This window comes from Capra hircus, chromosome 25 (assembly GCF_001704415.2).
Source record: "Capra hircus breed San Clemente chromosome 25, ASM170441v1, whole genome shotgun sequence".
Taxonomy (NCBI): Eukaryota; Metazoa; Chordata; class Mammalia; order Artiodactyla; family Bovidae; genus Capra; species Capra hircus.
In genome coordinates, this window is record NC_030832.1 from 37,101,847 (window position 1) to 37,116,600 (window position 14,754).

The following is a 14,754-nucleotide window of genomic DNA, read 5'->3' on the forward strand; positions in this document are numbered from 1 at the left end:
GCACAGCTTTATGGATAAACCATAAAGGAAAAGACTAAAATTTTTTTAATGTGTATGTTTTGGACTTTCCCGTTGGGTCCAGTGGTTAAAACTTCACCTGCCAATGAGGGTCGGGGTGGGGGCCCGGGCAGCGGTTCTATCCCTGGTCAGGGACCTAAGATACCACATGCCTCCCAGCCAAAAAAACCAAAACATAAAACAGAAGCAATACTGTTACCAAAAAACACTTTAAAAATGGGGCTTCCCTGGTGGCTCCGTGGTAAAGAATCCGCCAGCCAGTGCAGGTGGCATGGGTTCCATCCCTGGTCCAGAAGACCCCACATGCTGTCGGGCAGCGAAGCCCATGCGCCACAACTACGGAACCTGTGCTCTAGATCCCAGGAGCCGCAACTACTAAAGCCCACTTGGCCTAGGGCCTGTGCTCCCCAACAAAAGCCACCGCAATGAGAAGCCCTGGTACGGCAACTATAAAGTAGCGCCTGCTCGCGACAACGAGAGAAAAGCCTTGGCAGAAACGAAGGCCCAGCCAAAAATAAATAACGAATTATTTTTTAAAGACTTCAAAAATAATCCACGGCAAAAATAAAATGCATGTCTGTGTATAACTGAGTCACTTTGCTGTACAGCAGAGATTGGCACAACACGTTAAAAAAAAAAAAAAGCCTAAAAAACGACCGAGAGCTTCCTGACCCAAGGCATCAGGGAGTTCAAGACGCCACCGCCATCCTTGGGTTTGAAGATGCTCCCCAAGCCTCGAGCAAGGCACACACCAGGGTAGTTTAAAACACACCCTTCTCTCCCCACGATTCAGAGGAGCCTGTAAAACGGAACCAGCTCCCACGGGGCAAACAAAAGACAAGAAAAATAAGAAAATAACCCCCCACCCCCGTACAAAGGCACATAAACTTCCATTTCTGCAAGGTAAGAACCTCCCCCAGACAAGGACCAGACTGGGACGCGCTTAACGATTTGGGGCTGGAGGCGCCATCAAAACCTGGCCGGAAATGCTGAAGGAGTCACGGAAAGCTCGCGTTCTTCACTTCTCCAGAAGAGGCTCTGTACCCCACCCTGGTTTAGTTTATTTGGGTTACAGAGCCGTCTAACCGCTCAAAAGAGTGATTATCTGTCTTCCGGAGCTGGGATTTCTGGCCTCTGTGGAAGAAGCCATGGGGGAGGGAGGGTCTTCTTTCAGGGCTTCAGTGCGGGGGACGGAGAACGCCTGGGTGAAAGGGGAGCCTCACTGTGACAGCCCGGGACAGCGACTTCTGGCCGAGCAGCTTTGAGGAAAAGTCACCGTCTCCGGTCTCTCAGGTCTCTGTGGTCACGCCCCCGTCCCTCTGGGTGGCAGACGAATCCAGAAAAACGCGGGAAGGCGCGAGGCGTGTCGTGCGCAGGCGCTAGCCCAACGGCTCGTCCTAGGGTTGCAAGTTGTCGCGAGACTTGAGCGTGTGCGAGCTCGTGCTCACCACGTTCTAGCCGCGCCACTCCAGCAGCCTCGTGCAGCCACGAGCTCTCAAGCTTGCAGCCGTATCACGTGGGCTCCCGCGCGCTGGCCACCTGCTTTAACTCGGCTCCTCCTGGCTCCACCCCAGCCCAGCCCCCAAATTCCCCCTCCATTGGCTGGGCTTCACACTGCCCTAGTAGTAACTCTTTTAGTCTGGCTTCTCAACTACCATAGGCTGGGTTCCACCCAGGCCCCGCCTTTCGATGTAGATAGCCACGCCTCAGAGGAAGACCACACCCCTCCCCTAACCTCCTAGTCCTGCCGAGTCCCGCCCCGCGGCCGAGCTTCCCCAGTACATTGGCTTAATTTCTCCTTGACCCCGCCCCTAAACTCGGCTCCTTACCATTATTGGCGGGGCCCCGCCCCGGGCCCCGCCTCCTGTCCGGCTCCCGGCTCCCATTGTCTCGGCAGATGCCGCCTTGGTCCAGCGATCGTGCTCCCGGTCCACTTTTCAGAGGTCGCGCTCTTTCTCTGGCCGGCGGGACGGTCCTGTAGCAGAGAACCGGCTTTCTGAATTCGGGCGGCTCTTCTTTCCTCCTTACGACCCGCTTTGCGGTCCCAAGGTGGCAGCAGCAGCTATGTACGCGCTGCGCTCTCTTCTGCTTCTGCTGTTGCCCCTCTGTCCCGGTCCTGGTCCTGGACCCGGTATCGAGGCAAAGGTCACCCGGAGTTGCACTGAGACCCGGCAGATTCTGGGGGCCCGGGGATATAGCTTAAGCGTACTCCCTCCCGCCCTGATCTCAGGTGAGGAGAAAGAGGGAGACTAGAGAATTGGGGGCGAGGGAGGGGGCGGGGGCCGGTTCTCCCCATCTCACAATAACTCTCTTCCCTTTCAGAGTGGCCGTTATAGTAATCTTTTCCTCTCACGGTAATAATGTCTCTTCTCCTCCGGAACTTACCAGGATCACAATAACACTCCCCTTCACATAACAGCTCTCTTACTCCACCCTCACCCCAGGAATCCCTTTCTAATAATTAGCAACCCCTCTGTGTTTTTTTCTTCACCGCCTAATTTGTTTCCCTCGCTATTTCCATGAGTCCCTTGTATGATAATGCTTGCTTTCTTACCAGGTAACCCCACCCCTCCAAACCCCATTCTTCCCATTGAAACCATCTGTATGTCCTTTGAGGCCTGGGGTGTGTGATGTTAGGCAGGCTACCTGAGGACCCTCTGATCACTAAATTGGCCCACTCCTATTTGATCCCATGCCTAAAGGCAGTGAACTTGGGATGGGTGAGGGGACAATAAGGAGGGGGTAGGACCAGGTAGGAATGAGGTGGCAGACAATAGAAAAGAAACCAGACAGCTGGAAGAGAAAGGATGGCCCCCGGAGATGGGCAGGAGAAGGAAGGAATTTCACATCACTTCCCACCATTCCTTCATGTCTTGTGTCCAGGTGAACACCTCCGGATTTGTCCCCAGGAGTACACTTGCTGTTCCAGTGAAATAGAGCAGAGGCTGACCTGGGAAACTGAGGCCACCTTCCGAGGCCTGGTGGAGGAGAATGGTTCCTTCTTGGTTCACACACTGGCTGCCCGACACAGAAAATTTGATGGTGAGGAACTGGCGCCCCCAAACCTGGCTTCATACCTTCTCTCTGAGCTCATGACCCCCACAAGCTTCCTGTACCTACTCCTGACTCAACCCAAAGGCACTCCAGCCCCGGTTTAGCCCCTACATCCCCACCCTACGCTCTCACAGGGTACTGTCCCACCCCCCGTCTGCCCAGACCTCTAAGGGTTGTTTAATTTCTAACTCACTTGTCTTTCCTTTTTCTCCCCATGCCCATTTCTTCTTGCCTCTGCCTTTTCACTTTTCCATCCAATCCTGGCTTCACCCCACCTCGCATCTCTTTCTCTGCACTTGCCACAGAGGTTTTCCGGGAGATGCTCTCCTCAGCCGAGCACTCCCTGTCCACGCTCTCCCACCGCTCCTTCGGCCGCCTGTATGCCCAGCACACCCCCTTGTTCAGTGGTCTGTTCTCTCGGCTACGGGACTACTATGAGAGGTCCGGTGAGGGGTTAGATGATGCGTTGGTGGATTTCTGGGCTCAGCTCCTGGAGAAAATGTTCCCCCTGCTGCACCCACAGTACATCTTCTCCCCCGACTACCTGTTCTGCCTCACACGCCTGGCCTCTTCTGCTGATGACTCTCTGAAGCCTTTTGGGGACTCACCCCGCCGCCTCCGCCTGCAGGTGAGGGGCCCCAAGGCCTGAGCTTCAGCCACCTTTGACCTAGTGACCTCTGAACTGTGTACCACTCACCTCCAACTCAGTGACCCCCTTTTTATGCCCCAGTCACCCCTGACCTGATGATCCCTATCTTGAGCCCCAGTCACCTCTGCCTGACCCAGTTCTCCTTGGTTTCCTTTGACTGGAGCCCCACCCTCCAATTCTGTGTCTTAGTTTCATACTAGTGGTTCACCCACTCATCTGCTTTTACTCCCTGCCCCACCCCTTTCTGATAACTCATCCGTATTCCCAATATCTTGACTTCCTCTGGTTCAGCTGTGTAGTGTGAATGTGAGTTGTGAGTGTATTGAACGCTGGTTCAACACTATTTAAGGATTTTCATTTATAGTGTCTCATTTAATTGTCATAACTCTATGAAGTAGATGTTCACATTCCTATTTTACCGATGAGAAAACTGAACCTTGAAGAGGTTAAGGTCTCACAGCCAGTAAGGGGTGGAGCTAGGTTTCACACCCAGGTCTCCTGGCTTCAGATTCAGCATTGTTCCAATATAAGTCCCTCTATCTCCAAGTCCTGTAAAATGTAATCCCTTCCACCTCTTCCCAAGCCCAGTTCCCCTTGGTCCTGCCAGACTCTGAATTCTTTGATATTCTTGAACATGCCTCCTGGAACCACCTGACATTCCTAACCACCCAAAGATAACCTACAAACCTTGCCCCCACTGCTCATCCCTTTGGTGCAGTCTCTTGGCCTCAGTGTTGACTGACCCTCAACAGTCCGGTGGTTTTTCTCACCTTTCCCTTCCTCCAGATAACCCGGGCCCTGGTGGCGGCCCGGGCCTTTGTCCAAGGCCTGGAGACTGGAAGAAATGTGGTCAGCGAAACACTTAAGGTTAGAAGGGCCTTGAGTATGGGTGGGGCCCAGGGAGGGAGAGAAGTGGGAGAGGCCCCATGAAGAAGAGTCAGGTGCCAGCTGACAGGAGAGGCCTGGCCTTCCCTTATCAGCCATGAAGCCTTGGCATCCTGGGTAAATCAGGAAGACTGGAGTCTTTCTTGCATGATGACCCATGACTCTTCCCACCTCTGACCCTCTTCTGCCCTCTGATGACTCTTACCCTCTGCTAGCCTTTTGGGACCTGCTTATCTCCATAGCCTCTCTGAGATTGGCCCACTGGCCCCCCTGGTTTTCTCCAGGGCCCCTCAGTGGCTCCTTCCTAGAGGCCAGATTCCTGGCTTGGCCTTCAAGGCCCTCTCTCGACTGCCCATTCTCTCCTTGGCCTCCCAGCCTTACTTCCTGCATCCTCATTCTCCTCTCAACCATGATGGGCTCACTCTTGTCCTTGAACCTTTTCTCAGGCCCCTCACTGCCCCTCTGGTCCATCTCTCCCAAGAAGCAGGATGTGCAGCCCGGCCCCTAGGAGCCTCCCTCCTCAGGTCTGGCTCAGTCCTGGGGTCACTCCTGCTGCTGCGTGGGGTCATCAACCCTAAAGATTCACATCCAGCTCCACACTTATAGCCTGGGAAAGGCAGGATGGGGTATTTGATTTCTCTCTGTGCCCAGCACCAGGCTTGGCTGAGGGCAGCCAAGTGTTTGTGGATGACACAGCCCTGCTCTCTGCTCCCAGATGCCGCTGTCCGAAGGCTGCAAGCGGGCTGTGATGCGTCTGACAGGCTGCCCCCTTTGCCGGGGGGTCCCCTCGCTGCCACCCTGCCGGGGCTTCTGCCTCAACGTGGCCTATGGCTGTATCGGCAGCCAAGGACTGGATCCTGACTGGGGGCCCTATCTGGGTGAGGGGATTCAGGAAAGCCTGAGATGGCTGTCTGTGTGGGGTGGGCAGGGTGGACTGGGGAGGGAGTGTTCAGCAGTGTTGAGTGGAGAGGATGAGGGGGGCTCTTCTCATGTCAGTCCTCCCCCCAATCTAAGATCCACTGCTCCCCTCCAAGGCCTGGGTCAGGATTTGTGGCAACATCCCACTTCAGTGAGTATCTCCCTGGATAGCCCGTCATTTAACCCTTTCTCTGGCTTACCCTCTTTCAAGATGGTCTCCTGTTCCTAGCCGACAAGATCCAAGGCCCCTTTTCTTTTGAGCTGGCAGCCCAGTCCATCGGGGTGAAGATCTCAGAAGGCTTGATGCATTTGCAGGAGAACAGTGTAGGGGTGTCAGCCCAGGTACAGGGGCCACAGGAAGAGTGGGAGTGTCAGACTGGGAGCTGGTGGGAGGACAGGAGGGAGAAGCATGGCGGGGAGGCCCTGGGGTGGGAGGACATGTGGGGTGTTAGGGAGACACTGTAGGGTCTCTGGATACACTGGGGTGTCAAGGACGCCTGGCGTGTTGGGGTGTGGGTTTTACCGCGGGATGACTGTGTGTGGGGTCTCTTCCGGGTGCCGAAGGTATTCCAGGAATGCGGGAGCCCCCAGCCAGCGCGGGCTCGCGCCCGCCGTGCCCCAGCCCCAAGGGAGGAGGTGGGTCGCTTCTGGTCCGCGGCGGCGGCAGAGGAGGAGCGGCCGACGACGGCTGCAGGCGCCAGCCTGCCCCGGCTGGTGAGTGGCGGGCGGCCACGGCAGGGGCGCAAGCGCGGGGGACAGGGGCGCAAGTGCGGGGGACAGGGGCGCAAGCGCGGGGGACAGGGGCGCGCGCTCCATCTCCGCCTGGCCGGCTCTCTTTACGTCCAGGTGTGGGAGCTCCGCGAGCGTCTGGGCCGGGTGAGAGGCATCTGGGCCGGGCTGCCCCAGACTGTGTGCGGGGACCCCCGCGTGGCGGCGGACCTCTCGCAGGAGGCGGCGCCTTGCTGGACCGGAGCTGGACCGGGCCGGTGAGAGCCGGGCGGTGGGCTGCGGGCGCGCGGGCGGGCGAGGCTGACTCCGGGCCCGGGGTGGAGCGGGAACCTCCGGGGCTGCTCTGCTCGCAGGTACTTGTCGCCCGTGGTCGGCTTCCAGGCCGGGAAGCTCGACAACCCAGAGCTGGATGCAGAAGCCTCAAGCCCCGACCTCCAGACGCGGAGGCGGCGGCTGCAGCTTCGAGCTACCACGACCAGGATGAAAGCGGCCGCCCTGGGACGCGACCTGGAGCTGGAAGACTGGGGTGAGACCCGCGGACGCCCGGAGGACCTCGCTCCGCCGCGCTTTCATTGGACCCAGGCCAACCCGCAGCCCCGCCCCCTGCGTCTGTAGTCCCTCCCCTCGCGTCTCAGTTACCATTCATTCACTCACTCACGCAGTTCACACGCTGGTATTGAGCGCTTACCTCAAAGGTAGGGAGTGGAAGACCAAGGAGAAGATCTCTACGCTTGAGTTCACGGTCCCTTGGGGGAGACACCAAAGCATTCTTACAGAGGGAGGGGTGGGAAGCTCCCGAGGGTGGGCAGCTCCCGAGGGTGGGCTGTGGGAAGAGACGGCAATCCAGGGAGGCGGGGAAGTGGGATGCGGGTGCCACAGGGCTGGCTCCCCAAAGTAGAATTTGCCAGAGATGCAAGGCACTGACATACATTTTTTTCCCTTCACTCCCACCGTCTCTCTTTGTCTCTCCTCCCCCACTCCTCTTCCCGTCTGCTCGCTGCTTCTGTGTCTGTTTTCTCTGTCTTTGCCTGTTTATCCTCTCTCCCCATCTGTTGCTCTTGTTTGTCTCTGTCTCGTCTCTTCCTGTGTCTCGTTGCCTTATTTCCATGTCTGTCTGATCTCTCTCTTCGCCTTCCTGTCACTCACTTTCTCCCTCCTCTCACCCTGCCTGCCCCTGCCCCAACCTTTCACTGTTTTTGTCTTTTCCGCCTTGCCTGTGGCTGTTTCTTGCACCTTCTCACGCTACTTCTCTTCACCATCCCTGTCTGTTTCCAATCCTCGCTCTCCCTCCAGAGGACGCTAGCGGCTCTGGAGAGGGACAGCACTATGCAGATGACTGGATGGCTGGCGCAGCAGCTGTGGCCCCCCCAGCGCGAGCTCCGCGCCCTCCTCGAAGGGAAGGTGCTGGGGGCAAAGGAGGAGGTGTCATTATCCGCCACAGCCAGGACCGAACCAGGACTGGAGGGACGTCTGTTGGTTTTCACACACAACCCCTCCTCATTCTCTTCCTCTTAGCCCTAGCCCTGCTTGGACCTCGATAACAGGGGAAGGGTGCCCTGGCATCGGGAGGGTTCATGGCCCTTCCCCTCTCCCCCATCAGCTGGGTTGGGAGAGGAGTCGAAGGCGGCTGCAGAGAGGATAGAGAGGGACGTTTTGGGTGAATGGCTGGGGCCCCAAATCCAGGAGATTTCCATTGGTGGGTTGGGGGTGGGTGTTCACAATATTTATTTTTTCATTTGCTATCTGGGGAGGAAGGACTGGGGGTATTTATTTAGGAAGGAGGTATGGTCTCTCCAACCCAGCCTCCGTGGTTAGGTTGGTGGTGAGCCCCAACAGGGAAAAAGGGAGGAGTTTTTGAGTTGCAGTTGGGAGGGGTGGGGTTTGAAAGAAGTTGAAAGTGGAATGGGTGGGGCACCCGGTCTCAGAAACTCAGAAATAGACAAAGCTGGGCGCTTATGGGGTGCAGGGCAGGGGAATAGGATGTCAGGATCTATGGGCCTGGATTCTTTTGAGTTTTTCAGTATCACTTTCTTAAACTAAAATATCAAAAAACAAAGACCCACATCTCATGGTCTCTGCCACCCACATCCTTCACAAGCATCCCCATTTCATGTGTCAGTGTCGAACTCAGTGTTTATTCTGTCAATAAATGGCTAGTTTGTTGGACCCGGTGTGTGACTTTCTGTACCTTTAGCCCCAGAGTCTCTGTGACCAGCAGTTCATTTTCTGCCTCCTTATCTTGGAACCTGTCCCCTGGGATTGAATTTGGGCAAGCTGTCCACCCTCTGGGTCTGAATACCTATCTGCAAAATGGGGAGAATTCTGGAGACTAGCAAAACTCTTTTGGACCCAAGGCATCGTTAATATCACCATACTACCGCTCTCTGCCTTCAGGGTGGGTGGGCCCCCTCGGCCCCCACCTCCTTCTTCTCTGTGAAGTTTTCTCTGGCTACCTTGTCATATCTTTGATAAAGTCTGCTTTCGACTCTGTTACCGTCTTTTTTTCTTTCAGTCGCCTGAATGAGTCTTCTGTTCTGCAGAAAGCTGAAAGAAAAAGTACAATTGCAAAAGGAGGGTAGAGTGTCTCCTAAGAGCAGGCTGGGTGCCCTGAAAAAGAAGGAAAGACCTGGGGAAGCAGAGACCCAGAGACGCCGAATTCGGTCAAAACCGAATCAGCTGCACGGACTGGCGGGACAAAGGGAGGGAGGGGGAGGAGCCTGGGCGCCGAGAAAGTTTATGGAGAAAGTAGAGCTGAGCGAGGAACCGGGCGGTGGCTGGGGCGGGCAGGAGGGCCAGACCCGGATTTCCCAGCTGCTCCTCAGGTGGCCTGGTGAGTCGGGCAAGCGAAGCTGAGGCCTAGATCAGTGAAAGGACTCTAGAATTGATGGGAGGGGTCGTGAGGGGTTTCACAGAGAACCCCAGAGGGAGCCAACCCAGGGCTGGCAACAGACTGAGCAAATCCCCAAAGCTGGAGGGGTCCAAGGGCTGGAATTGGAGGCAGTGGGAGGAGACAGAGATGGATGGAAGGAAGACAAGAAATCTAAACTTGGGAGGGGGTGCAGTACGGGGCTGGACCCTGGGGCTGGGCTGGGGGAGGAAGCCGGGGGGAGGGTGATGCCAGAGGGGGCGGGTCTCTAGGTAGCAAGTGTGGGTTCTCTGCCTGGGGTCGCTTTGGGCTCATCCTGGAAGGGGGGCTGTCAGGGCTTGTTGGAAAGCGGGCTGTGGCCCGTGGCTGTGGATTGGAATGAAGGGGCAGGTCCGGACTCCCAAGTGATTGGGAAGCTGGGGCCTGAGAAGGAATTCAAAGCTCAGCGTCCGCTTTTTTTGTCTTGTTATCTTTGTGTCAAAGTTTCTCTCCCCAGCCCCACCCTCTCAATCCCCTCTGGGTGCCCTGCTGGTATTGGAAAGTGGGAACGGGGGTGTGTTTTTTGGGGGGGTGGTTATGGCTGCGATCTGGGCTTCCTAAGCAACCCTACACCCCCCAGGTCGCTCTCACACACTGGGGTCTGCCCGCGGCGCCGCCGAGGGAGGGAAAGGATGCCTGAGCTTAAATGAGCCAGTCGACTCTTACTCCTTACAAAGTTCTTCCTGCGGTCTCACTTCCCCGGGTTTCTAAGCCGTGTGCCCCTTCAGGCCCTCCTTAAGGCTTCCCCTCTCAGCCTCAGAGGGGGCCGCCACGTCCAGACCTGTCACAGTCGGAGAGGCAGAGGAGGCGGCCCGGGGCCTGGAGATGTCCATCTCCCTGGTACGAGTGGACTGGTCTGATCTGCCTCCCTTTCACTTCCAAATCCCTGGGGCTTGGGGCGAAACTGTCCTTGGAGGTTGGAGGGAGCTGCAGCTGACAGCAGAGCCGCAGTCATGGGGCACCTGGAAGCTCTGGGTGTAGAGACGGCTCCCCTCCTGCCCCCCTGCCTGCAATGAGGTCGCGGCTGCCCAGCAGCATGAGCGAAGGCTCTTACCCGCTCCTTAGATTCCCCTCCTTCCCCCTCATTTCCCTTCTAGACGCTGACGGAGGCAAAAATCTGCTAACTCAGGGGGCAGACTCAACCGGGGCTGCGAGCAGGCCTGGGGAATGAACCCCCGAACTCGAACGAGCGCCTTCCGCGGCTGCACGGCGGTCTCCAGCTGTCTCTGCCTCTGTGCCTGGCCCTTGCCCTGTCCCTCTCTAGTGTCACCTTTCCCTGTGCCACATGGGCGTTCTGTCTCCCACCAGGACCATGCGCCTCTGGGGGCCCCGGAGCCTAGGGGTGGCTCTGGGAGTCTTCATGACCATCGGATTTGCCCTCCAGCTCTGGGGGGGTCCCTTCCAGAGGAGGTGAGTTCCCATCTTGTCCCAACGGCCCCCAGATGCCCCACGTGCTCTTGTCTGTCCCACCTGAGGCTGTGACTCTTGGGGACTCAGAGAACACGCCATGCCTTCCTGGCTCCACGAGACACCCATCCACCTGCTGGTGAGGGACAGGACGCTTCCCCTCCCATCTCTCCCCAGGCTACCCGGGCTGCAGCTCCGACATTTCTGGGCCTCATCCCCGGGACCGGCTGTTCCGTCCTGCCCACCGCGGCAGCGCCTTGTGTTCCTGAAGACACATAAATCCGGGAGCAGCTCTGTGCTGAGTCTGCTTCACCGCTATGGGGACCGACATGGGCTGCGCTTCGCCCTCCCCGCCCGCTACCAGTTCGGCTACCCAAGACTTTTCCAGGCCTCTCGGGTCAAAGGCTACCGGCCTCAGAGTGGAGGCACCCAGCCCCCTTTCCACATCCTCTGTCATCACATGAGGTTCAACCTGAAAGAGGTGAGGAGTGTTGAGGAGGTGGGAGGGACCGGGGAGAAATGAGCTCGGCCCTGTAGCCAAGACCACCAGGGGAGGGGACCCCACGCCTGCTCCCCGGGTATCTCCTTACCCAAAAGTTGGGCTGGGGGGGCCGCAAAGGTGGCAGTCCTGTTCTCTTCAGCTGTCCCTTCCTCAGAATTTTCTGGCACCTGAAGTTCTGCCTTCTCTCATCTAGAATTTACTAGAGTCCCTTTCCTTGATCCATTTAGCCTGCTGGCATCAGTGCCCTGCCAACTCTCACCCCACTCCAACCCTCCCTCCAGGTGCCCCTGGCCCTTCCTGGCCTCTCCCACTGTCCCCACCAGGGTCCCTGCACAGTCACTGCCTTCAGAGCCATCTTCCTCTCACTCCCTTCACCATGTCTGCCAGATTCTGAGGATCAGCTATATGCCAAACTCTAGCCCAGTCCCGGTCTCCCTTCCCTGCCCCCAGCCTCAGTTCTAAACGGGGAGATGAGTGCACACACTCATGTGTCATCTGCACACACACACAGGAACCTGAGAGCTCTCGGAGGAGGAAAATCAGTGGGCAAATGAAAACACACAGGGAAAGAGCGAACTTTCACTGAACACGTCTTGAGTGCTGGGTAGTCATCTTACCGTCACCCTGCCAGGAAGGCATAAGCGTCCCCACAACACAGATGAGGAGATTCACTCTCAGAAAGGCTAAGGGCCTGGCCTCTGTTAACAGAAAGCTGCAGACTAGCATTTGAACCCAGGTCCAGCTGCTCCAAAGTGCCTTCTGTTGTATGTGTGTGCACGAACGTGTATTTGTTTTTTGGAACTGTGGCGAGAATATTCATCAAAAGAGGTGGGGTTTTCTCAAGAGGTGGGTTTTACAGGGAAGGATGGACGTGACTTTGTAGTAAGGGAACTATCGGGTGTTCTCAGAGCAAAACATCTCAAAGACCCAGTAGCAGTGGGGTGTGTGTGTATGTGTGTGATAGTACTTCAGCGGTGGCTGCAAAGATAGTCCTGTTGGAGCTGGAGCTGAAGAAAGCAGCAGGAGCGTGAACTGATCTAACGGGCAGCGAGGGGCACTGCTGAGGGTAAAGCGAGGACAGCAATCACTGAGGCAGGCGTCTCTGGAGTTTAGGATGACTATCACCACCATTTACTGCCTGCCTCCCATGTTCCCTGCACTTCCACATTCTTCAGAGTGAGTATTAACCCAGATTTATTGATGGAGGAATAAAGGCTCTGAGAAGTACAATAACCTGCCCAAAGTTACACCAGTTGGTAAATGGCTGAATTGGAATTTTATTCCAGGTCCCTCTGATGCCACAGACTGTTCTCTGCACTCTTCCCCTACGCCTTCAAAGACACACAGTTCACAGGCTTGTCCTTCAGGCATGCCCACATCCATAGAACAGACTGGAGGACTTGTCAGGGAGTCACGATCAATGACCACAGTCACATTCAGAGGCGGAAATCCTTCAGGGAGTCCCAGACCTGGATTCTGGTGTGGATCTGCCTGCTGGACCACACTAGGGAGTGGCTCAGCCCAATGCCCACCTTCCTTCTTGCCAAGAAGTGGGATCTTACGTCCCAAGACTCAGAACAGCTCCTTATTGATTAGCCATGGCTCCCCAGTGCCCATTTCAGGGGTGTCTCTTGCTTTCCAAGATGCCAAGGAGCCTCACAAGTGCCCTGACCTTCAGCCATTCTGGGCTGGGCCTGCCCACCTGACGCTTGTACCTGAGATAGAATTATGGTTGCTATCTACTTGCTGCCAGTGATCCTCCTGAGGAGGCCTGAAGCCAGTTCCTTTCTTGGAGGTGTGACCAAGAATCCCAGGGTGGACATGTTATAGGTTTTTGTTGGAGAAGTGAACACAAGGCGTGATTCCTAGAAGTGTTACCAACCAAAGCAGACAGAAAGGCCTGAGGAAATTAATGTTCTCCAGGAGCTCCCCATATTCTGGGTTCCTTCCTATCCTTATCTCATGTAACCTCCATAATCACCTGGGAAGGAAGGTATGATTGTCCCCATTTTGCAGATACGTAAATGGAGTCTCGGAGATGTCAAGTACCTTACCAAGATCTGTGCAGCTAATGAAGGAAGCTGGGGGTTCCCAGCAGAGCTGTCAGGAGGAGGCTGGAAGAGGCCGGGGGGTCAGTGGACACTGGGTTTGCTCTTAGCTTCCTCCTCCCTAGTTCACTCTCTCTATGCCCATTTCCTCTCCTCCCCAGGTACTTCAGGTCATGCCTTCTGACAGCTTCTTCTTTTCCATTGTCCGAGACCCAGCGGCTCTGGCCCGTTCTGCCTTCTCCTACTATAAATCCACATCATCAGCCTTCCGCAAAGCACCATCCTTGGCTGCCTTCTTGGCCAATCCTCGAGCCTTCTACAGACCCGGGGCCCGGGGGGACCACTATGCACGCAACTTGCTATGGTTTGACTTTGGCCTCCCCTTCCCCCCAGAGATGAGGACCAAGAGAGGGAATCCGCGTGTCTCCAGAGACCCCAACCCTCCCCAGTTGCCTTCTGGTGCTGGCCCTCCGGCCCACACCCTGGATCCCAATGCTCTCTTCCATCCTGTTCCCACTGTTGCTGATGGTCACAGCCAGATGTCCAGCCCTGCCTCTTTAGATTTGGGGTCTTCATCCTTCATCCAGTGGAATCTGGCCTGGCTGGACTCTGTCTTTGACCTGGTCTTGGTGGCCGAGTACTTTGATGAGTCACTGGTCCTGCTGGCAGATGCGCTGTGCTGGGGTCTAGATGATGTGGTGGGCTTTATGCACAACGCCCAGGCTGGAGGTGGGCAGGGCAGAAGCACCACTGACGATGGTGGACTGACCACTGAGGACAGGCAGCTGACTGCCCGGGCACGAGCCTGGAACAACCTGGACTGGGCTCTCTATGTTCACTTCAACCGAAGCCTGTGGGCCCGGATAAAGCAGTATGGCAAGAGCCGGCTGGACAGTGCTGTGGCGGAGCTCCGGGCTCGCCGAGAGGCCCTGGCTAAACACTGTCTGTTGGGGGGTGAGGCTTTAGACCCCAAGTACATCACTGACCGGCGATTCCGCCCTTTCCAGTTTGGGTCGGGTAAGGTTTTGGGTTATGTGCTCCGAAGTGGGCTGAGCCTCCAAGACCAGGAGGAGTGTGAGCGCCTGGCTACCCCCGAGCTGCAGTACAAGGATAAGCTAGATGCCAAGCAGTTCCCCCCAACAGTCTCTCTGCCCCTCAAGACTTCAAGGCGACCCTCCCCCTAGGCATCAAACCACTGTCTTAGGCTGAAGAGCAGCTAAGCCATAGGGCGCCAGTGATGAGTGTGAGGAAGCCAGATGCCCTTTCGGCTTCCCTCAGAAAGCATGTCTGCTCCCCAGAGGACCAGTGGAACTTTGCAAGAATATGGGTCCTACATCCTCCAGCCCGTGCCAAGGAATCCCAGACCGAGATGCAGGCTCCCTCCCATTTTTGCCCCTTCCCCTTTCCCACCCCCATCCCTGAAGGTCCAAGTCGCACTTGGAGCCGCACTCCAAGGCCTTCTGGAGGAGCTAACCATGGAGTACGACCGAGAAAGCCTGGGACACAAGGGATTGGAATAATACGTCCACCTCTCTATGAAACACTTTTTACTGGGCTATGCTCATTTCACTATGAATGAAATGTTCAATGAATAAATAATTTGAAACTTCGACCTGCTCTAGAGCGGCAAGGGAAGGGG

The 14,754-nt window shown here is 56.4% G+C and overlaps 2 protein-coding genes across 2 annotated transcripts; both read left to right on the forward strand.

Annotated features, from left to right (window-relative positions):
- Positions 1,988-8,914, forward strand: GPC2 (glypican 2). The gene is made up of 10 exons (XM_018040652.1): positions 1,988-2,248; positions 2,902-3,060; positions 3,378-3,700; positions 4,508-4,588; positions 5,322-5,484; positions 5,736-5,866; positions 6,089-6,238; positions 6,371-6,510; positions 6,607-6,779; positions 7,547-8,914. Exons 1-10 carry the CDS (start codon positions 2,083-2,085, stop codon positions 7,792-7,794), a joined length of 1,734 nt encoding a protein of 577 aa, XP_017896141.1. The 5' UTR covers positions 1,988-2,082; the 3' UTR covers positions 7,795-8,914.
- Positions 8,966-14,727, forward strand: GAL3ST4 (galactose-3-O-sulfotransferase 4). The gene is made up of 4 exons (XM_005697831.3): positions 8,966-9,083; positions 10,256-10,568; positions 10,743-11,046; positions 13,277-14,727. The coding sequence occupies exons 2-4, from the start codon at positions 10,444-10,446 to the stop codon at positions 14,297-14,299; spliced, it is 1,452 nt and encodes a 483-aa protein (XP_005697888.2). The 5' UTR covers positions 8,966-9,083; positions 10,256-10,443; the 3' UTR covers positions 14,300-14,727.

Bases quoted from the DNA above. Each gene is read 5' to 3' on its own strand.
- GPC2 (XM_018040652.1), top strand. From the start codon at position 2,083: ATGTACGCGCTGCGCTCTCTTCTGCTTCTGCTGTTGCCCCTCTGTCCC. The intron at 5,485-5,735 runs GTGAGGGGATTC...CCCTCTTTCAAG, and splicing joins TGACTGGGGGCCCTATCTGG to ATGGTCTCCTGTTCCTAGCC. The intron at 5,867-6,088 runs GTACAGGGGCCA...CGGGTGCCGAAG, and splicing joins GTGTAGGGGTGTCAGCCCAG to GTATTCCAGGAATGCGGGAG.
- GAL3ST4 (XM_005697831.3), top strand. From the start codon at position 10,444: ATGGGCGTTCTGTCTCCCACCAGGACCATGCGCCTCTGGGGGCCCCGG. The intron at 10,569-10,742 runs GTGAGTTCCCAT...ATCTCTCCCCAG, and splicing joins GGGGGTCCCTTCCAGAGGAG to GCTACCCGGGCTGCAGCTCC. The intron at 11,047-13,276 runs GTGAGGAGTGTT...TCTCCTCCCCAG, and splicing joins TGAGGTTCAACCTGAAAGAG to GTACTTCAGGTCATGCCTTC.